At 52.8% G+C, this 22,834-nt stretch overlaps 1 protein-coding gene across 2 annotated transcripts; it reads left to right on the top strand.

Annotated features, from left to right (window-relative positions):
* The first annotated feature begins 1,570 nt into the window (after window positions 1–1,570).
* Window positions 1,571–17,685, top strand: Npr1 (natriuretic peptide receptor 1). 2 transcript variants are annotated; one of them, XM_060367813.1, is made up of 22 exons: window positions 1,571–3,272; window positions 3,907–4,106; window positions 4,684–4,797; window positions 5,176–5,311; window positions 5,540–5,631; window positions 6,199–6,334; window positions 6,523–6,607; window positions 7,853–7,973; window positions 8,716–8,790; window positions 9,003–9,080; window positions 9,379–9,483; window positions 9,714–9,788; window positions 9,886–10,042; window positions 10,420–10,575; window positions 10,803–10,971; window positions 11,600–11,746; window positions 11,833–11,956; window positions 12,076–12,144; window positions 12,594–12,768; window positions 12,965–13,063; window positions 16,237–16,328; window positions 16,452–17,685. In XM_060367813.1, exons 1-22 carry the CDS (start codon window positions 2,456–2,458, stop codon window positions 16,512–16,514), a joined length of 3,285 nt encoding a protein of 1,094 aa, XP_060223796.1. In that variant the 5' UTR covers window positions 1,571–2,455; the 3' UTR covers window positions 16,515–17,685. The 2 variants fall into 2 exon arrangements, with proteins under 2 accessions (XP_060223796.1, XP_021502455.1); XM_021646780.2 differs by having other exon boundaries at window positions 1,882–3,272; window positions 9,717–9,788.
* The last annotated feature ends 5,149 nt before the right edge of the window (window positions 17,686–22,834 follow it).

Here is a 22,834-nt window from a genome sequence, read left to right as displayed (position 1 = left end):
TGGCCTGAAACTGCAGCTTCAGTGGATTGTAGAAAAACTGTAATGTTTTTTTTCTATATCCATTCAAGCTCCCAAATAACGACACAGAGACCTTTCACATTTATTAATGAGCTTTGAGCACTAAGCTGGACAGCTATTGATCTAGTCTAACTCGTCTATTCTAACCTGGCTACTTTCTAGCCACATGTCTGTGTCCTTTGACATCTCGGTCTCACCTTGGCTGGTTCTGCTCCATCTGTCCATCCTCATGGTGACCTCCTCATGGCCACCTCCTCCTCCTTCTTTTCTTTTCTGCTCCCTACCTGAGACCCTCCTGACTGGGATCAAAAGTCCTGCCTCCTGTCCTCTCTGCCCAGCTACAGGCTTGACCAGCTCTTTACTAACCAAAGAGAGATGATGAAGAACAATTTTTACACAACACTGAGGCAGGAGATATTTTTAATTAAATTTTTATTTTTTATATTAACTACAGTTTTATTCACTTTGTATTCCAGCTGTAGTCTCCTCCCTCTTCCCCTCCCAATCCCACACTTTCTCCCTCATATCCTCCTATGCCCCTCGACAGGAGATTCTTCATAGAAATGACAACACCCCATCTCAGGGCACAGAAATCAGCATCTGAATACAGAGTGCACAGACCATCCCCCATGCTTTCTGGCTTCCCAGGCCTCGAACTCTGAGATTTGCCTCAGAAGTTCTTGCGATTAAAGACTCAGCACCATCCAGCCATCTAGGGTTGTTGTTGTTGTTGTTTAAGTATGGACAATTAAATAAAATGGAGAAAAAACAAACAAAAAACTTCCTAACACTTCATGCATAGAAAATAGACTTCAACATTTTGTTCTCTCTACCTGATATCTTCTTTCCTTTCTTAACTGGATTTATTGAAATCCTCCTGTGTATGTGTTCGTACCTGAGGTGTGAGTGCTCTCAGGCCAGAGGTGCAGAACCCCCTGGCGCGGGAATTACTGTTGTTTGTGAGCCACTGTGGATGCTGGAAACCCAACTCTGGTCCTCTGACAGGGCAGCGAATGTTCCTAAACCGCTGAGCCATAGCTCCGACCCCAAACGCCCTTCCTCAGCCTTTTACCCACGTTGTGTTTCTTCTCTTCGGAGGTTTTCCTGGCTCCAATCCAGGTAGAATGAATAGCCCACATCTCTGTCTCTGAACATATCCCTGTCTCCTCTGCGGTGCTTAAATTGTTATGATGATTTGTCACCTTTTGGAGCCTATGTGTGCGTGCGTGTGTTTCATCCCTGTGCTGTCGGCATTCGACTGGCACCTGACGCAGACGGTCCTCCTGAAATTTTTGCTAACCGGAGACCCTGCTCTGTTAGGCTCGAGGCCGGCGAGGTTGACGGCGCAGTACGGTTCATGAATCCGGATGGCCACTAGAGGGCAGGCTAACCCCACGGCGGCGCTCCGGCCCAACAGCCAAGCAGTTTGGCGTCCCCGCACTCGCTCCTTCATTTATTCCTCCCGCGATCATTTCCAACTACAACCTCACAGGTCCCATTTTCACAATCTTCCACACAAAACACTCGCCCGAGGTTACGCCTCTTCTCTAGCTACTCCCTCTGTCTCCCGCTTTTCCGTTTTTATTTGGGAACTAAAGAGTTAACTGCACCCTCCCACCTGGTCAGCTCGCTCTGCTCGTCTGCGCGGTCTGCGAGCTGGCGGAGAAAGGGGAGGTACTCCCCGAGGGACCGGGTCCCCGGGTCTCCGGCTCGCCTCTACCTGACCGCCCGGAAGCCCTCCCAGACCCCTGCGGCCACACACACCTTTTCTGGTCAAGGTGCAAACAAGCCTGCGCCTTCCTCTTGCACAGCAGCCAGGTAGCGGAGGAGGGCCCAGGCGGGGGGCCAGCGGCAGGGGGCGGCTGCTTCGCGCCTCCCTCCCCGGCCCCGCTCCCCCCGCGGCCTAGGATCCCCGCCCGCGCGTGCTGCCCGGGGAGGGACCTCGCGCGCGCGGCGCGGCGGGAAGCGGGTCGGTAGGAGCTGCGCGCCCGCCAGGGTGGGAGCCCGCGGTGGCCGGAGCCGGGAGGAAGGGGTTAACGAGCCGGGATTGACTCCCCCTGCTCCCCAGTCATCGAATCTGGGAGGGGAGGATTCGCTGCCTGGCTTGCGGCCCCCCCCCCGCCCCCCCGCCCGCCTCCGGAACGGCCGGAGACTTGGGCCAGCCGGACGCCCCTTCTGGCACAGTCCTGGGGCGAGCGCGGGCGCACGCTCCCCTTCCTCGCCGGCGCTCCGGTCCGCCTCGCCCTCCCGGGACCTTGCTTGCTCGCTCGCTCGCTCTTTACCGACTCCCTCCGGGTGCCGCTCGCTCTCACCTGCCCTGAAGCGCCCTCCGCTCCCGGACGCGCCCAATTCGGGGAGCCCGCTGGACAGCGGCGTGCCCTCGGGGCTCCGGCGACGGCCCACCGCCCCTGTCCCCCGCGGCCCGCGGGCGCCGCGGATGTCCGCGAGCCGCCGCCGAGCCCGAGGACGCCGGCGAGCCGCCCGAACGTCGAGCGGGCCATGGAGACGGCGCCGCCCCGTCGCGGCGCCTGCTGAGGCCATGCCCGGCTCCGGGCGCGTCCACGCGCGCCTGCGGGCGCTGCTGCTGCTGCCGCCACTGCTCCTGCTCCGGGGCGGCCAAGCGGGCGACCTGACCGTGGCCGCGGTGCTCCCGCTGACCAACGCCTCGTACCCCTGGTCCTGGGCGCGCGTGGGGCCGGCCGTGGAGCTGGCCCTCGCGCGGGTGAGGGCGCGGCCGGACCTGCTGCCGGGCTGGACGGTCCGCGTGGTGCTGGGCAGCAGCGAGAACGCGGCGGGCGTCTGCTCCGACACGGCCGCGCCGCTGGCCGCGGTGGACCTCAAGTGGGAGCACAGCCCCGCGGTGTTCCTGGGCCCCGGCTGCGTCTACTCGGCCGCTCCGGTGGGGCGCTTCACGGCGCACTGGCGGGTGCCGCTGCTGACCGCCGGCGCCGCGGCGCTGGGCATCGGGGTCAAGGAGGAGTTCGCGCTGACCACGCGCGCGGGGCCCAGCCACATCAAGCTGGGCGACTTCGTCACGGCGCTGCACCGACGGCTGGGCTGGGAGCACCAGGCGCTGGTGCTCTACGCCGATCCGGATCCGCTGAGCGGCGATCGGCCTTGCTTCTTCGGCGTGGAGGGGCTCTACGTGCGGTTGCGTGAGCGCCTCAACCTCACCGTCAACGACCAGGAGTTCGTCGAGGGCGACCAGGACCAATACGTCAGGCTGCTGCAGGCCATGCGGCTCAAGGGCAGAGGTGAGCCCGGCACCCAATGACGCGTGGCCCGCGGAGCGCGCTCCCCGGCCTGTCCACGCCCGGCGTTCCTCTGGGAGCGAGGCCTCCCCCTGGCTGCTTCTCCCCTGCCCACACGAGTTTCCTACCTCGGAGTTTCTAGTTCCCCCTCTAGGCGCGGGGTTTGCATTCCTACGCCCTCCCCCTCCCCTCCTGACTCCCTGACCTTCCTGCTGAGAACTTTTCCTGAGTCAGGCGAGGAAGGGCCTCGTCCTAGCGCTTCTGCGTCCTCAGCCGGGTTTCCCGGCCCTTCTCGCTCCCGTTTTGACTCTACCTTACCATGTTCTCTCTCCTCCAGTGTCTTCTCTCGCTCTCACAGGAGCTTCCAGGTCCCTTCTCCCGCTGGCCATTCTCTGACTCTTCCTGCACTCTTGGTCCCCACCCCCCTTTTGTTCCCTCCTTCCATCTCTCTCTATCTCTCTCTTCCTACGTGCAAACACCTCCTTCTTCCATCTTTCACGTTCCCTAGCCAAGGCCCAGTCTAAGGCAGGCCTGCTACCATCTAGAAATATCACAGTCAGAATTCCTTCCCTTGTAGTGCCTTACTCATATTCTCGCTCTCTCTCCCTCTCCCCTCCCTCTCTCCCTCCCTCCTCAGTTATCTACATCTGCAGCTCTCCAGATGCCTTCAGGACTCTGATGCTTCTGGCCCTGGACGCCGGCCTGACTGGGGAGGACTATGTTTTCTTCCACCTGGATGTGTTTGGGCGAAGTCTTCAGGACACTCAGGGCAGTATTCCTCAGAAGCCCTGGGAAAGAGGAGATAAGCAGGACAGCAGGGCACAGCAGGCCTTCCGGGTGAGTGCCGAGGCTGGAAGCCCGTGTGTAGGACTCTGAGCTGTTCACATGCCCGGCCACTAGCTGAAATGAGTCCAGAAAACGGGGTTTTGATAGTCACAGAGTTGTACAGTGAACTCCACGAGATCTCAGGGCTTCAGAGCCAGGAAGCTGAACAGATCATTTGATGGGCCTGAAGTAGGAGGATATTAAAAACCCGTGGATTAGACAGGACTTGAATCTTTTGCTCAAGCACAAGGGCCATCTCATGCAGGACACAGGGTTCAATTTGATCTTTGTCATATTTAATATTTAGTATTTATTTAGGTTCTTTATTTCTTTGGTTTTTGTTGTTTTGTTTTGTTTTGTTTGAACCAGAGTCTCTGTACTCCTGGTTGTCCTGGAACTCATATAGACCATGCTGGCCTCAAACGCAGAGATTTCTCTTGATTCTGCATCCTGAGTGCTAAGAATAAAGGCCTGTGCTACCACACCCAGCCATTCGATGATGTGATCTTGACCTAAACAGAGAGGTTGGTCTGGGAGGTGGACCCAAGTCCTAACACCCCCACCGCCTTTTCAATGATTCCTTCCTTAGGCTGCCAAAATCATTACTTACAAAGAGCCGGATAACCCTGAGTACTTGGAATTCCTGAAGCAGCTAAAACTCTTGGCTGGCAAGCAGTTTAACTTCACCGTGGAGGATGGCCTGGTAGGGGGGTGTCCTCAGATCCTCCAGTGTGGATCTCTACCCTGCTCTCTCAGGCACTCTAATGTGCCATCTCCCCCTCTTCCTTCCTAGTATGTCTGTGTCTCTCCTGATGACAGAGGGGGGAATGGCAAGTTCAACCTTGAACCTAAAGTCTTCATCGGGGGAAATGGGAATGACATAGCCTGCCCTGTCTACCTACCTTGACTCAGGGTGGGGAGCAACGGTGGATACAAAAGTATTGCTTAAGCAGTCACCTCTGTGTGGAGTATGGTTGCTTTTGGTATCCCCTTCCAAGCTCCCAGCCCCACCCCCCACCCCCAGGTCCCTGCCAACAGGGACCCTCTACCTATCTTGTCTGAGCGCTGCTTGCTTCTACAGGAAAATATCATCCCAGCGTCCTTCCATGACGGGCTCCTGCTCTATGTCCAGGCGGTGAATGAGACTCTAGCCCAGGGGGGGACTGTCACTGATGGAGAGAACATCACTCAGCGGATGTGGAACCGAAGCTTCCAAGGTCAGGGCCTACATGAATTACCAGCCGGGTCTCCCAGGTTTCACAAAATTCTTCATGCCGAGTCTGCCATTCCCACAGCCAACAGAACTGTCCTCTTCACCATTGGGCGTATATCCATATTAGTGTCTACATCTGTCTCTACCTTGAGAGAGAGATGGTTGGGATGAAGTGAGGCATCTCTGAACCTCCATTATTTCAAAACACAGCCTTCCTCACCTATGTCCCTAGGTGTGACAGGACACCTGAAAATTGATAGCAATGGAGATCGGGAGACTGATTTCTCCCTCTGGGATATGGATCCAGAGACAGGTGCCTTCAGGGTAAGTTCATGCATATACCAAGAAGACAGTTCCTGGCAAGAATGGTGTCTCAAGCCAGCCAGTGGTGGTTCATGCCTTTAATTCCAGGGGTCTGAGGAGGGAACATAGAGTCCTTCCCTTGAGTTCCTAAGACAGGTGAGACCCCAGCCTAGCAGAGACAGGGATTCAGGGCCCAGAAAAATGCATATGTGCAGCTGTGTAAACACAGCAGGGACAGGAAGGAGCAGAGGTTAACAGCACCAAGAATCAGATCTGCCATGAAGGCCTCCTGGAGGAGACATACATATTTAGGCCTGAAAGTGTGGACTGAGTTATTATTTCTGTCATGCAAGCAATACCAATCCCCTGTGTGTATGGCTAAAGTTTCCAGTGGGGCTCCCATATACTTCTCTGCCAAGCCTTTGAGTGTTTAAGGTTTTGCCCCTCACTGCACGGGCATGGATTTGAAGACTCATGAATAGTCACAGCAGGAACCTTGCGAGGAGTTGGTAGCCCAAAAATAGGACCTGGAAACAGAGATTGGCAAGCAGGAGGCTGCAGGAACTCACCACTCCTGATCTCCCTCAGGTTGTCCTGAATTATAACGGGACTTCCCAGGAGCTGGTGGCTGTGTCAGAACGTGAATTATACTGGCCCCTGGGATACCCACCTCCTGACATTCCTAAATGTGGCTTTGACAATGAGGACCCAGCCTGCAAACAAGGTGACTGGCCCATGCTTCCCGACTCCTGTTGGAGAGCCTCTGCCTCCTCCCTTGGGAGTTAAAGAAGGCTTCTTTGCTCCTGACTTGACTTCCCTTCATCTCTCACCTCAGCCTACCAATCATTAGACGATTCTTCCTTCTTGTTATCTAACCCAACTCTCTGTTCTACAACTTGGACTCTCCCACAGATCACTTTTCCACACTGGAGGTTCTGGCTTTGGTGGGCAGCCTCTCTCTGATTAGCGTTCTGATTGTGTCCTTCTTCATATACCGGTAAGTTGTGGCATGGGGCGCTAAGTGAGCCTGGGGGGTGTGGGAGCACGGAGAAGGGAACAGAAGGAGAGTAGGCCCGGGAGGGACCCTTGTGTGGGAAAAGAATTCTTTCATTCACTCGGGGAGGAGGCAGAAGCCCCAGACCGGAGTCGTGTTGGTTGGGGCTGGGTTATAGCTCCAGAGCGATGTGTTGAGGACTCCGGGGACACAGCATCTGGGAAGTGACACCAGAGCAGAAGACACTGATGTGGAACTCGCATCCTCTGCTGAGGCCAGATAGAAAGCAGCAATTCAAACCTTCAGGCAGCCAGTCGGTGGTGAGGCACGCCTTTAATCCCAGCACTCTAGAGGCAGAGGTAGGCCAGTCTGGACTAGAAAGAGTTTCAGGACAGCCAGGGCCACACATAGGACAGCCAGGGCCACACAGAGAAACCCTGTCTTGAAAACAAAAACAAAAACAAAAAACCCTTAAGGTACTGGCCCAAAGGAGTTGGCCCTGGATGATGAATCCTGCTGTGCGCCATGTGCTGACGTGCTGACCCTAGATGGGAAAAGAGGGGTGAGAGAGCCCACTCCTGCCTTCCTGTGCCTGTGGAAATGAAAAGTACAGCAGAGGATAAGGAAACAGGAAAGAGGAGGGAAGCGAGCAGTGCTGACTGAGCATGCCCTGTGTGCCAGGCACTTCCACACTCACGACAACGCTGCATTCTTATCATAATTATGAAGTAGAGGGGTGGAGATTTAGCTCAGTGGTAGGGCACTTGTCTAGCAAGTACAAGGCCCTGGGTTCAGTCCTCAGTTCTGAAAAAAAAATAAAAATAAAAGAATGAAGTAGAAACCCAGTGTTCTGGTGCATGGCTTTAATCCCAGCACTCAGGGAAGCAGAAGCAAGCAGATCTCGGATCTCTGTGAGGTAGAGGCCAGCCTGGTCTACAAAGTGAGTCCAGAATAGCCAGGGCTACACAGAGAAACCTCTGCGAAAGAAAGGAAGGAAGGAAGGAAGGAAGGAAGGAAGGAAGGAAAGAAAGAAAGAAAGAAAGAAAGAAAGAAAGAAAGAAAAGAAAGAAGCTGAAGAAAAAGTTGATATGGAGGCCTCCAGTTTCCAAAGGAAAAAAACTGAAGAAATTCTAGCTCAGAGAACGGGACTCTCTCACTTATCTCTTAACATGTGGCATGTCCTGGGGCTCTGAGGGTTGCTGAACCCCAGCCAGGGCCAGGGGCTCAGCTGCAGGCTTCCCATCCCAGAAAGATGCAGCTGGAGAAGGAGCTGGTGTCGGAGCTGTGGCGGGTGCGCTGGGAGGACGTGGAGCCCAGCAGCCTGGAGAGGCACCTTCGGAACGCTGGCAGCCGCCTGACCCTGAGCGGGGTGAGAGCACTACTGTCTCTGCAGGATGAGTGTGCCTGAGTACCCAGGGCGATGCCCAAGAGTAAGAGGTGGTTCTAAGCTAGGTGAGGAGATTCACACCTGGACCCAGGACTTGGGAGGTTAAGACAGGAAGGTAGCTGCAGGTCTGAGCCTAGCCTGTGCTATGGAATGAGACCTTGTCTCATACAAATTAAAACCAGGGGCCTGGAGAGATGGCTTACAGGATAAGAGCATTGGGTGCTCTTCCAAAGGTCCTGAGCTCAATTCCCGGCAACCACATGGTGGCTCACGACCATCTTTAATGAGATCTGGTGGCCTCTTCTGGCCTGCAGGCCTACAAGCAGGCAGAACCCTGTATACATGATAGATAGATAGATAGATAGATAGGACCAAAACCAAACAAAAGAACAGGTCTACTCCCAGCTCTGGCTTCTCTTGCTCACTCTGACACTGTCTCAGATGAGGGTTGCAGCCTCTGAGACAGGGCTCTCTCAAAGGTCAAAGAGGATGGTCTAAGTAAACACACAAGTATGAGTCTCATACACAACATGAGGAGGGTGAAAGCTAGCCTTGGTGGCTCGCAGCTGTGATCAACCCTAGCCTGGGAGACTGAAGCAGCGGCATCGCTACAAGTTCCAGGGCAGCCCTGGGCTGAAGAGCGAGAGCCCATCTCAGGAGGGTGCGCAGAGAGGATGTAGCCTGGCCCTGGGCTGACCGTGCGGTCTTCCGTTACTCTTTGCAGCGAGGCTCCCACTATGGCTCCCTGCTAATCACAGAGGGCCAGTTCCAGGTCTTTGCCAAGACGGCATACTATAAGGTAGGTCTGGGGAAAAGACTGCTGGGCCTTGGAACCCAAACGGAGCGTGCTCTGAGGCTAAGATGACACTGTGGTGGGCCCAGGGGACAAGGGTGGGCCCAGGGGCAGCACGGGCTTTTAGAAGCAAGGAGAGAGTGGGTGTCATGGACGGGTTTTCAGAACCAGATGGAAAATCTCGGGCCCTGAACAACAAGTGTCCATTCCTTACTCAGGGCAACCTCGTGGCTGTGAAACACGTGAACCGGAAACGTATTGAGTTGACACGGAAAGTCCTGTTTGAACTTAAACATGTAAAGTAGGGGGCTGTGACTTTGGGAAGGGCTCCGTGGGTGCCGTAGGAGAGTCAGCCAACAAAACTGACTGTGGAGGGGGATCTGAAGATCTGGGCTGGGCCCGTGGGTCTTGTGGGTAGGAAAAGGGAGATCGGTCATAAGATGAGTCATCACCGGGTCCTCGGGCACTGGTAGACAGCCTGGAGGACAAGGGGTGAGGGAGCAGATTCTGAAGAAGGACACGGTAACATACATGTGGCTTGGCGAGGTTTGGAGCCTCTGCCAGCATCTTGGTGCTGTCCTAACCTGCCTGCAGATGCGGGATGTACAGAATGAACACCTGACCAGATTTGTGGGTGCCTGTACCGACCCTCCCAATATCTGCATCCTCACAGAGTACTGTCCCCGCGGCAGCCTGCAGGTGAGTGGGACAAGAGGGAGTGTGTCAGGAGCCCTGGCTGGCTCTTACCCCACTGACCACATGAGCCTAGATGAGCCTCCCTCTTTCTGGCCTTTCTTGGCCCTCTCTGTAAATGGGAGTTGGGGGCGGGCGCTGGAGTAAATCCAGGTGTCCTCTTTTCTATCAGTTTGTGCCAGTAGCTCCCTGTACTGTCCTCCCACTCCCAGGGGGTCTGACTCTTGCTGCCCCAGCAGGACATTCTAGAGAATGAGAGTATTACCCTGGACTGGATGTTTCGGTACTCACTCACCAATGACATTGTCAAGGTGAGTCCAGAGGAGCTCACTGGATGCTGGGCAAGGGTTGGGCATGGTTGGAAAGTCACATTCATGCCCAAGCCCTCTGCCTTCCTAAATTCCCCAGGGAATGCTCTTTCTACACAACGGGGCCATTTGTTCCCATGGGAACCTCAAGTCATCCAACTGTGTGGTGGATGGGCGCTTTGTGTTGAAGATCACTGACTACGGGCTCGAGAGCTTCAGAGACCCAGAGCCACAGCAAGGACACATCCTCTTCTCCAGTGAGCCTGACTCTTGACCCCTAGGCTTCTGTTGCCAACCCAGCTGAGAAGGGAAACTGAGGCCTAGCCTCTGTGTGACTTGGGTACACCTCTCATCTCCAGGTTCAACTTTCATTGGTTAAAGAGGAGGTCAGGTGGTCTCTAGGCTTCTGGTTCTCAGCCTTTTGCCATGTCCACAGACCTCTGAACCACAGCCTCGTTCTCAGCTTATCTTAAACCATCTGTCTGCTTTCTCAGCATTATCAGAACACCCTGTCTCACTTTTATTATTGCACTTATTACCCATGAGATATAATACTCATTCGCTAGTTTTTCTGTTCCTATCAGAATGTAAAGTTGCTTATCCCTTAGCTTTGGGGCCCCTCCTTCTATGACAGAAAAATTGTGGACTGCACCAGAGCTCCTGCGAATGGCTTCCCCACCTGCCCGTGGCTCCCAAGCTGGTGATGTATACAGCTTTGGCATCATCCTTCAGGAGATTGCCCTCAGGAGTGGGGTCTTCTATGTGGAAGGCTTAGACCTCAGCCCAAAAGGTGAGGATCATGTGGCCTAGATCCCAGCCAGTCTTGGCTAGACCTCTGCAAACAGCCCCATCCTTTCTTCTGGGTGGTGGGAAGCCAACCCCCATCCTCTGTCCCACGGCTGCCGGTGACCGGTCCGCTCTGTGCTCTGCTCTGGACTTTGCCCACCTGTCTGTCTGCTGGTTGTGCAACTAGGCCCTTGGCAATGCCACTCTTAAGTGCATCCCCTTCCCACACAGAGGTCATCGAGCGCGTGACTCGGGGTGAGCAGCCCCCGTTCCGCCCCTCCGTGGGTCTGCAGAGCCACCTGGAGGACCTGGGGCAGCTGATGCAGAGGTGCTGGGCAGAGGACCCCCAGGAGCGGCCACCCTTCCAGCAGATCCGCCTGGCGCTACGCAAGTTTAACAAGTCAGTGGTGTCTCCCCCAACCACCGCCTTAAACCCCACACCTCAGTGTCTCCACAGCGGCAGAGGGAGCCTGCTGCAGCCACGGCAGCCACTCGGGCATCTGCGCAGCATATGACTTGGTTGTCCTCACAGGTTGTCCTCTGCCGACGTGGACACCACACATCCCTCCTGCCTGTAGCCACACACTGACCCCTAGACTTAAGATAAATAAGAATGCACGTGCCAGATGGCCCAGCCTCTTCCTACCTCCCCCCACAGTCTCAGTCCTTCTGTCTCCCTTTCCCAGTGTGCCCCCTGGCTCCTTCTCCCAGACCTGTCTCTCTCTCCGCTACCTGCACACCTATCACTGTCCTCAGCTCATCCTGCCTCTCTCCCTCTCCACCTCCTTCAAACTCACTTGTGCTCAATAAGAATGAGACATCTAGCTGCGCACTGAGGCAGGTGGATGTCCGTGAGTTCAAGGTCAGCCGGTTTACATATCGAGTTCCGTGACAGCTAGGACTACTTAGACGGACCCTATCTAAAAGGGGGTGGGAGGGAGCTAGGCATGGTGAGTGGCTGAGTGTGGGCACTGCCAGGCAGGACCCGTCACCTCGTCTCAGCAGCCCCCCGTGCCCACGGCCCTCAGGGAGAACAGCAGCAACATCCTGGACAACCTGCTGTCACGCATGGAGCAGTACGCCAACAACCTGGAGGAGCTGGTGGAGGAGAGGACGCAGGCTTACCTGGAGGAGAAGCGCAAAGCTGAGGCCTTGCTCTACCAGATCCTGCCTCAGTGAGTACAACTCCAACACAAGGGCGCGCGCCCGCGCACAGCCCAGTCCACGCCTGCCTCACCTTCGCCCTCTCCCCTCACCTCAGCTCTGTGGCCGAGCAGCTGAAGAGAGGCGAGACGGTCCAGGCTGAGGCCTTCGACAGTGTCACCATCTACTTCAGTGACATCGTAGGCTTCACCGCTCTCTCAGCAGAGAGCACCCCCATGCAGGTGAGCTGGGGTTCAGCCGCAGGCCAAGCAGGCTAGCGTGGCCTTCCCGGTTAGAGCTCCTGTTTGTCCCTGCTGGGAACCCTCGCTGCCCGGCTCTCACGGCTGCCTCTGCCCTCCAGGTGGTGACCCTGCTCAATGATCTGTACACCTGTTTTGATGCTGTCATAGACAACTTTGATGTGTACAAGGTGGGCTCAGGAGTTGTCACGTTAGGAAGTTAAGGGGGAAAGGACAGACAGGCAGACACGGACAGAGTCAGAAGAATGTGCAGACGGATACCCGGAATGGGCGGGGGGGGGGAGGAAAGCCGGGCAGTGGTGATGCACACCTTTAATCCCACCAGTCGGGAGGCAGAGGAAGGGGACCTTTGTGAGTTCAAGGCCAGCCTGGTCTACAGAGTGAGTTCCAGGCTACACAGAAAAACCCTGGATCAAAAAAAAAAAAAAAAAAAGGAGGAAGAAGAAAGGAGCAAGGACATGGGCAGAGACACAGGGGCACCCAGGGACAGCCAGAAACTGTGGGTTTGGAGGATGAGTACAGCTGATGGAGAATGACGGGCAGCATGATGGCTTGTCATGCTGGTGGCGAAGGGAAAGCTCCAGCCCTCCTGTCCTCCACGCTCCTGCCTGCCCCACAGGTGGAGACCATTGGCGATGCCTACATGGTGGTGTCTGGGCTCCCGGTACGAAACGGACAGCTCCACGCCCGAGAGGTGGCCCGAATGGCGCTTGCGCTGCTGGATGCCGTGCGCTCCTTCCGCATCCGCCATAGGCCCCAGGAGCAGCTGCGCTTGCGCATCGGCATTCACACAGGTCAGACGGCTGCAGGCCTCCGGAGGCAAATCCAAGAGGCTGAAACTAGGGAACAAGTGGTTGTCCCTGGGACTGACCCCTTATCTCCTGTCCCCACACACCCTGGGACCACATGTCCCAACTCCTACCTCTTCCGGGGTGCTCACCTACCTCCTCCAACTGCCCTGGGCTCTGTTCCCTTCTTTTCCCCTCCCAGGTCCCGTGTGTGCTGGTGTTGTAGGGCTAAAGATGCCCCGCTACTGCCTCTTTGGAGACACAGTCAACACAGCTTCGAGAATGGAGTCTAATGGGGAAGGTATGATGGCCCTCCTAGGGGGAGTGCGAAGGGCAGCTGGCCAGTGCAGCCTAGCTAGGCCTACCTAGTTCCTCAGCTGGCTCCTGACGTCCTTCTACCCTCCCCCCACACTCTTAAATCAAGAATATTGCTAGGCATGTATGTATGCTGTGTGTGTGCATGTGCGTGCATGCATGCATGTGTGAGCCAGAGAGACAGAGACAAAGGGTTGAAAATGCACCAAGCCCACCTTAGCGCCATAGCTTAGCTACCTGGAGTGTTTTCAGGGCACTTTCATTAGCCTACAACCGAGCAAAGCAATCTAGCCCCATCTCACTTTTTCCTGTGTGTGGTCTCAGAGATTTTGACAAGTGCCCTAATACTGAGGCATGGAATATATTTATATTCTTTATCTAATGTGGATCTCATTAAGCTGCTCAGGCTGGTCGTGAACCTATAACTCTCCTGCAGTAGTCTCCGAGTAGCCGGGATAACAGGCCTAGGCCACCAGCCCAGGAAACAAAGTCTGTTTTATCATAATAAAGTATTTAATGTACTCATGCACCCACAAAGACAGGTGTTTTGCTGGTGAGTGTCTCGGTGGGTGAAGGCACTTGCTGGGCAAGCCTGATGGCTCGAGGTTGATAGGGAATCCGGAGAGAGTGGCAAGTTGCCCTCTGACCTCATGCCGACATATCGACATAAATACGTTACGTACTCATACAATAGATGAATAAACATAATTTAAAATTTTGTTTTTAAAAACCACAGCATGCCAGGAGTGGTGGTGCTCATCTTTAGTCCAAATACTCAGGCAGCAGAGGCCGGCAGATTTCTGAGTTTGGGGCCATCCTGCTCTACATAGTGAGTTCCAGGCAGGATGGCCAGAGCCACATAGTGCGACCGTCATCTTTTTTTTTTTTTTAATGTATATCAGTGACAGACAAGGGCACCAGATCACTTTATAGATGGTTGTGAGCCACCATGTGGTTGCTGGGAATTGAACTCAGGACCTCTGGAAGAGCAAACAGTGCTCTTAACCACTGAGCCATCTCTCCAGCCCAGAGACTGTCTTATAAAAAACAAACAAACAAAAACCCAATAACTCCCAACAGAGCCCAAAAGTGTCCTCCCCACCCACAATAAGCAAGTAAATGTAATAATGAAATATAAAATGCCAAGCATGTAATTTTGTTCATCTTTTCTGGGATCAGCTGCTTTTCCATACAGGAATCCTGTTTCAGGGTTTCAAATCTCTAGCACGACTCTGGGTTTGCAGTAGGCATCTAATAAATGCGTGTTCCCACCCCTCCCTTGGTTTTGCCTCCTGTCTCTTCTGTTTTGTCTACCACGTGGTTGTTGTTTGAGGTAATATCCTCAAGTTGCCAAGGCTGACTTGAACCCCTGATCTTCCTACCCTCACCTAAGTGATCATGGGATTATTCTACATGCCCAGTGTTTGTTTGGTTGTTGTTTGTGAGTTGTTGTTATTTTGTCTTGCGACAGAGACAGAAGCCCAGGTTAACCTCAATCCTTTCTTACCAGCCTCCCAAGTGCTAGAATTATAGACAGCTCCCTACTATATTTGACACAATTCAATTAAGTGAATAGTTATCAGACAACCACTAAGCACCAGGCTGAGCGAGCTGAGAAGGCTGTGTGACCCTCACCTGAGCCTCATGGTAGGAAGCCAGCCCCCAAAGCCCAGAGGAACCCTGTTCAGCTGATACTCTTTGCACCTATGTTTGGGGCTGAGGGGCAGGAAGGCGCTCCTCTCTTAGGTCATTCTTCACAGAATACGTTCTCAGAAGTGCGTCAGCAATACAGGATTACCACGAAGACACAGGTGAGAGGGAGAGGGAGAGACCTTCTGCCCTAGATTTTGATCCCTCAGCCAGAAAAGAAGAACGCTGATCCGCAAGTGCTGCACTCCTGTACGCCCGAAGTTCAGGCTAGCCTTGGCTACAGAGTGAAATTATGTTTCACAGAATGGTGTGTGGGCGTGTGTGTGTGTGTGTGTGTGTGTGTGTGTTTGTGTGTGTGGTGGAAGAGTAGGGCATTTAGCGAAATGGCTCACTGGGTGAAATGCTCCCTGTTCAAGCATGAGGACTTGATTTTGGATACCCAAATGGGCACTAAAGCATGTTACCCCAGCAGTGCAGGGAGGGAGGTTCAGAGAGCAGAAACAGGCAGATTACTGCAGCTCACTGGCCAGGTGAGTCTAGCCCAAACACGGTGCTCTGAGTAAGCCCCAGGCTCACTAGAGCCTCAAACAGTAAACTGGAGAGTGACGCAAAGACACTGGGAATTCACCTCTGCCTCCAGCTGTGTGCGTATTAGAACACAGAATTTAGTCAAGTAACTGATTGGCAACAATAACATAGTGTTTCCTATGGGCCACACTGTATCGAGATACTTTCTGAGTGCTTTATTTCCTTATTTGACCTGCTGAAAATCTAACGGAGGCAAAGGAGAGTGGAGTTAAATCCAGCACCCACCCTTTTGAAATGAGCACTGCCACTGTCAGCCTTTTACAGATTAGGGAGACAGAGCACATTTATCTTCGTTACCTAGCGTGTCCAGGCTGAGCACCACACTGGGCATCTGCAGTGTGGATTCCTAACCAGTGTTGTGCGGCCCCTCGGGAGCTGGGCGGGTCGTAAAAGCAATGCTGTGCGGCAGTGTTTGCCACAGGGGCAAAGATGCTCTGTAATCCGTAGGTCCAGTGTCGTAGCCTTGAGTCTCATCTGGCGATTGATGGCTTAAAAGGTGCCCAGTGAGCTGAGACTATAACTCTGTCTATAGAGTGCTAGCCAGGCAGGAAGCCCTGGGTTCAATCCCCAGCGCCACATAAACCAGATTTGGTGATATTTGTCTGTCATCCCGGCACACGGGAAGTGGAGGCAGAAAGATCGGGAGGTCAAGTTCAGTTTACGTAATATGAGGTCTTACTTCAAAAGAGAGGTAGAGAGAGCTTGGAAGGGCCAGAACGACGGCTGAGAAGTTAAGAACACTGACTGCTCTTGTAGAGAACCCGGGTTATGCAGTCACGCTCAACGGGGACAGTCCAGGGCCTCCCCAGCTAACGGAAACCAGCGCCATCCGCCTCACGTTCCCACCCAGTCTCGTCTGCCTGTATGTTCCTGCTCCCACCTCTGGCCCTCCTCACCTTCCTCCTGCCCTGTCCTCTCCAGCCCTCAAGATCCACTTGTCTTCTGAGACCAAGGCTGTGTTGGAAGAGTTCGAAGGTTTTGACCTGGAGCTTCGAGGGGATGTGGAAATGAAGGTAGAGAAGGGACCCTTAGATCCCAGAGCAACCCTAGGCCCCTCCCACACAGGAGCTTCTCAAATGATTTGGGCCAACGGGTGTGCCCTTCCCGACCCAGCCTCTTCTTTTTATTTCCTTCAGGGCAAAGGCAAGGTTCGGACCTATTGGCTCCTGGGGGAGCAGGGATGTAGCACGCGAGGCTGACCCACGGCCCCTGCTGTCCCGTGTTAACTCCCTTCCCTGTGCCAGAGGTGACAGAGGCGTCCAGCTTCCTCCCCTCCCACAGCCCAACCACTGTGGAAAGAGTAGGGACCCGACCAGCACAGTCACCAGATGTGACCTCCGAGAGAGGATGGGGATGGTGGGGGCTGAGCGGAACCACCGAAGTTCACAGGGTTGACGCTCCGGTGTCACTCCTGTCGCACGTGTCCTCCGCCCCACCCTTACTCAGCCGCCTAGATTGGGAAGGTGATTTCTTCTTCTCCCTCAACTCTGCTCCACTGTGACTTCTATAGGAAGGGAAATTGCCACTTGAAGAAACTAGAGATTGCAGGAGCTTACAGGAGGTGGGAAGTCAAGTGTCACAAATACTCCCCTCACTCCCACTCCCCTTTCTGCCCCCCCCCAGGCCTTGGACACAAGTGCACTGGGGAGAAGAGAGCTGTGGGTCCCCATGCCTTCTCCTGTGAGCAAAACCCATTAAAATCTTTATGCCTGACACAGTCTCTTCTTGGGGGAGAGAGAGTTGCTGGGAAACAGTATTGTTCTTTCTCTACCCTTTGCTTCCAAAAGAGTTAACCTTCAACTCTGTTTCTTTGGTTGTTGTTATTAATTTTTTTTATTTTGTTTTCTGAGACAGGGTTTCTCTGTGTAGCCCTGGCTGTCCTGGAACTCACTCTGTAGACCAGGCTGGTCCCAAACTCAAAGAGATCTGCCGACCTAGTATTGGAATCAAAGACATGCACCACCACCACCACCCCCAGCTAATTTTATGCTTTTACTTGAAGAGACCCGAGAATTTCCAACAGGGTTAAATTTTAAGAGTCTCAACAAACCTGTCTATGTGGGTTGTGTCTGTTGATCCTGGCCTTGTTAAAAATTAAGGCGAACAGAAGCAAGCTGCCTACTTACTGAGGCTGACACAGAAGCATCAAGGTTCAAGGCCAGCCTGGGCTACAGAATTAGTTCAGGTCCAGCCTGGACCACCAAATGAGCTCTTATCTCATGTTGGCCCTACACGTTGGCTCACACCTGTAAACTCAATATTTTAGAGGCTGAGTCAGGAGGATTGCTGTCTGAGGCCACACAGAGCTGCCTTCCAAGCCAGACTGACACTTTTTCTCAAAAGAGTTAAATAAAGAGTTGGGGGTGTGGTTCTGTGTGCTTCCCTTGGGCATGGAACTCTGGGCTCCGTCTTGGAAACAGAGGCAGGAAGTTCAAGGTCAGCCTTCCCCACACAGTGAGTTCAAGGCCCTCTTGCAATACGTGAGGCTATCTTAAAACGGAAATCCAAACAAAGTACTGAGGAGGTATTTCAGTGGTAGAGGGTTTGCACAAAGCCCTGTATAAATTCTCCATATCACTAAATAAATGGAAAAAAGAAACAAGCCCTTTTTATTCATGTATTTAATTTCATAATGAACTCTTTACATGTTAAATTTATTTCACTATTTTACAAGGACATTTTGTGTTTTGGTTTTTGAGACAGGGCATCACTGTGTAGCCTAGGCTAGCCTTGTACTCCTGAACACTTGACAATCTTCCTCCATCAACCTCCCAAGTGAGCCTCATGCTTTATCAAGGACATTCTTGTTCCTTTTTTCTTAAGTTTGGTTTGGTTTGGTATTTTCGAGACAGGGTTTCTTTGTGTAGCCTTGGCTGTCCTGGAACTCATTCTGGTCTTGAACTCACAGAGCTCCGCCTGCCTCTGCCTCCCAGAGTGGTAGGACTGCAGGCATGGGACATCACAGCCAGCTACTTGTTACTTTTTAAATGTATGCTCAGAGGCACATGTGTGCATGTGCCTGGTGCCCTCTGAGGCCATAAGAGGGCAGTGGATTGCTGGGAACTGGGGTTACAGATGGTTGTGAGCTGCCATGTGGGTGCTGGAAGCTAAAGCTGGGTCCTCTGAAGGAGCAAATGCTCTAACTGCTGAGCCATCTCTGCATCACTTGAGATAATCGCTTCCTAGCCTGGAGCTTGACAATTAAGCTCAACTGGCTGGCTAGAGCGCCATCTTCCTCCACCTCCCCAAGGCTAGGAAATCAAGTGTGGCCTGCAGCTTTCAAGACAAGTGTTTTACAAAAGAAGCTATCTCCCCACACCAACAAGGACATTCTCGAGAGAAATGGGCCTTTTCAGTGGGTGACTGTTAGTTTGGGCCTTGATTCAGGTAAAGGCATTCACGATCTCACTCCCACTGTTTCCACACTTATGATACAAAAGTCAGCACAGTAAAAAAGGAAAATAATGTGTTGGTATGAAGAAAATCATGTCAGGGTTGGAGAGATGGCTCAGTGGTTAAGAGCACTGCTAGCTGCACCTTTAGAGGACTCAGGTTCAATTCCCAGCACCCACATGGCAGCTTACAACCGTCTGTAAGTTGGAACTCAAGCTCCAGGGTTTACCTGTGCATGCAGGCAAAATACCCATATACATAAAATAAAAATAAAATTTAAAAAAAAAGAAAAAGAGGGGGCTGCAGAGATAGCTTAGAGGTTAAGAGCACTGGCTATTCTTCCAAAGGTCCTGAGTTCAATTCCCAGCAACCACATGGTGGCTCATAACCATCTATAGTAAGATCTGGTGTCCAGGCAGGATGTTGTATAAATAATAAATTAATCTTAAAAATTAAAAAAAAAAAGAAAGAAAAAGATCACATCATCTCCTGTATCCCCTGAAAGAGTCTTGGGGTCTCCTAGGATCTCTGGGCATACTTTGAGAACTGTTGTATTACCTGATCTACAGTAGGATAGCTTGATTGGTACAGTCTGAATGAGAGAGGCACAGGAGCCAGGAAGTAGGTGGGTGTCTTTTTCAGCTTCACAGTACTAGACAGACCCTGGGCCTTGCCCTTAATGAGTGCTCCACCACCAAGCTGTATTCCAGCTCTTTGGTTCTGAGACAGGGTCTTGCTAGCCTGGTTCAGTCTCAGAGTGTTAGAATAATAAATTCTTTTATTTTTCTAGATTTGAATTTTTTATAAGTGTTTTGCGTGCCTGCAAGTGCGTATATACCCTGACTGCGTGCCTGGCCTGAAGAGGGTGGAGGAGAGGCCCTGGAACCGGAGTTCCAGATGGTGGTGAGCCACTGCTATGGCTGCCGGAAATGGAACCCAGGTCCTCCGCAAGAGCAGCTACCGCTCTTGACCACCAGGCCATCTTTCAGCACCTCGTGGAGCCTTTTGTTTTGTCGATAATACTTTGATTTTTACTTGTTTTGTGTGTGTTGGTAGGGCGCAGGCTCACATAACCCACATCGTGTATGTGGAGGTCAGAGGACAACTTTGAGGATTCATTTACCTTCTGCCCAGCGCCTTTACCTGCTGAGCCACAGACTGGTCCTTAGGGATCTCTTCAAAACCCAGTTGTGATGTGGGAATGATGACATTCCTCTTCCTTACACTCCATCCCCTATGCTGGTGTAGACAAGTCTGATTTCTGGCCCAACTCTGAGCCTGCAGAAGATGGCCAAGGGTGGTGATCCAGGCCTCTAATTCTGGAGAGAGGAAGGTCATCCTCCACTATCAAGTTGGAGGACAGTCTGCGATACATGATAACCTGTCAGAAATAAGTAAATAAATCAAGTCTGAAGTCTGAATCTTCCTTTCCCAGTTCCAACCACTTAACACCTTGCTAAGCAGTCACGCAGGAATGTGGGGGAGAGGTGTAGCTTCATTTCCCCCACAGGGAAGGAAAGTGCCAGACATTTCTTCAGTGCCATCCATCAAATGCAGACAGGCCTCTGCCCTGACCTCCCCAGGCCTCTTCCTGGAGTCTGTGCCAAGTAGGACCTGGAGGTAGGGTGGAACACCAGGGCGTAGAGGTCCGGCCACTAGGCAGGCAGTGCTCCGCCTTACACCAAAGGTGGCTTCAGAGGTCAGACGTGATTTACAGAGAGAAGATGCCTATGTGGTCCACGCTCGGATGAAAAGCTCTCCGGAGAAGCGTAAGGAAAGACGGTCGCCTTGGCAACCGCAGCATGCTCAACTTTCTGTGGGCCCTGTAGCCATTTTAACTCCCACGCCCAATTTCTCCTCTCAGGATCGGTAGACAGGCCCCCGAAGAGCAGCTCTGCTGTAACTCTGGGCCTGTGAGGTGACACCAGGGCCCTGAGCCATCCAGGGAGACTGGCGTTGGGGAAGAGAGTCTTAGATGAGGTGGGGAAGTGGGTGGGAGCTGGATAACGGAGGAGCTCCAGCAAGGACAATTCTAGGAAACTGCCGGTCAGATCCTTCCGGGGCAGCCAGGCTCCAGCGGGCACCAGGAGGGGAGGCCGCTGGGAGGGGACCCTGAGGAGACGCCAAAGGAGTAGATGATTCCTGCAACCCCAGAACTTTCACTGCAACTGAGGAGATTTCCTTCCGGAGTTAGGCCCCTGAAGCCAGGAAGAACTGGGAAAACCATTACTGAGGAGTGGGGGGGGAGAAGTGAGGCCTCCCCTCCCCCAAGCGGGGGCTCCCGCCCCTGTGGGAGGGGCTGTCTAGCCTCGGCGGCGTTTCCTGGGCAGTCCAGCCTGATAGGTTAGGAGGAGGGGTGGACAGGGCAACAGGGTTTCCCTGGAGTGTGGTCTGTGTAATAACAACAGCAACAATTGGCCTTCGGCTCTGCCTTAGGGCTGACAAAGGCTTTCAAATACATTAGCTCATCAGCCCACGTGACACCCCTGAAAGGGAGGACAGCCCAAGGAGGCCACCCAACTGTGGGTAGGAAGGCCCAGCAGAGGTCCAGCTGTGGGTAGGAGGACCCACAGCTCCAGCAGGGCCAGGACCTGGAAAAAACAGAGCTGACATAAGCAGACAAATATCCTCCCCCACTCTGAGCGTCTGTTTTCTCTACGTCACAGAGCTCCGGTAATTTCTCACAGTGGTACATTTAGTAATATTCCTGCAAAATAATTTACACCTTTAAGGACATAGCTATGAATCTAATTAATGGCAGAGACCAATTTTGCAGCCTTGGAGTAATTTTTAAGTTAATATGCAGGAACCATAAAAGTATTTTTAAATGAACCATTTAAAAAAATGCGTTTCAAGAAGATTTAATCTCTCTGGGTTGGAATGCAACTAAGATGAAGAAAGGAGGATCGGGAGGCTGATAAATTTGGTGTTGCACAAAACGGGGATGAGGGTGTGCTGGAGGAGCCCTGTGTAGTCCCCAGCAGCTGGAGGACTTCCCTTCCCCTGTAGGGACCTCCACTCAATTAAAGCTGACTACTCTGCAGAAAAGAATTTCAGGAGAAGCCAAGGGAAAGCAAAGTTAGTGAGTCTATTAAGTAGACTTATATAGAAAATGGATCCTATGCGACCCGGAGGCCCAAGACCTAGGTGTGAGGTTGCCATTGACTGTCCTTACAAAGGCTCTGTGGCCAGACAGTGGCCGAACCGCCTTTAATCCCAGCACTCAGCACTTGGGAAGCAGAGGCAGGCAGATCTCTGAATTTGAGGACTGCCTGGTCTACAGAGTGAGTTTAGGACAGCCAGGGCTACAGGAGAAACCCTTTCTCCAAACAAACAAACAAACAAACAAACAAACAATAGCAGGGCTGGAGAGATGGCCCAGCGATTAAAGAGCATTGGCTGCTCTTCCAGAGAACCAGGCTTCAATTCCCAGCACCCACATGGCAGCTCACAACTGTCTGCAGCTCCAATTCCAGGAGATCCGACACTCTCACACAGACACACATGTAGGCAAAACACCAATGCACATAAAATAAAAATAAATCATTTTTTAAAAATTAATAAACATTAGCTGTGTGAATGTATAGAGAATGTATAGAGAATATAGAGGATCTAATTTACAACACAATTTAAAGATTAGGAAAAGCTTAACATTAAAATTTAAAAGTTAAAAATATATATGTGCTATTTCATTTGGTTTTATTTGGGTTACGGAAAGGATCTCAAGTAGCCCAAGATTGCTTCAAATTCAACATGTAATAAGGAGAACCATCAATGTCTGATCCCGCGGCCTCGTTCCTCTCAAAGGCTGGTGTTCTAGGAGTGCCTCACCGCACCAGTCTACAGCCCGCAGAGCACAGAACCCGGGGCTGCATGTGTAGGCAAACATGCTACCAACTGTCTCAGTCCTACATCCTTTTGTTCCCTTAAATAATTTGGGGGACACTAGCCGGGTGTCTCAGCAGGTAAAGTGCGTTGCCGACCAGGCATTGAGCCCCCACTGAAAGCTGGAGCAATGGCTCTCATCTGTCGCTACAGTGCTGGGATGGAGAGGAACTCACTGGCCACACGGTCTAGTCAGAGCCGCAAACCACTGAGAGGGATAGAGGGGGGCACCTGACGTCAA

This window comes from Meriones unguiculatus, chromosome 1 (genome assembly GCF_030254825.1).
Source record: "Meriones unguiculatus strain TT.TT164.6M chromosome 1, Bangor_MerUng_6.1, whole genome shotgun sequence".
Lineage (NCBI taxonomy): Eukaryota > Metazoa > Chordata > Mammalia > Rodentia > Muridae > Meriones > Meriones unguiculatus.
This window is presented reverse-complemented; position numbering and strand designations above follow the sequence as displayed.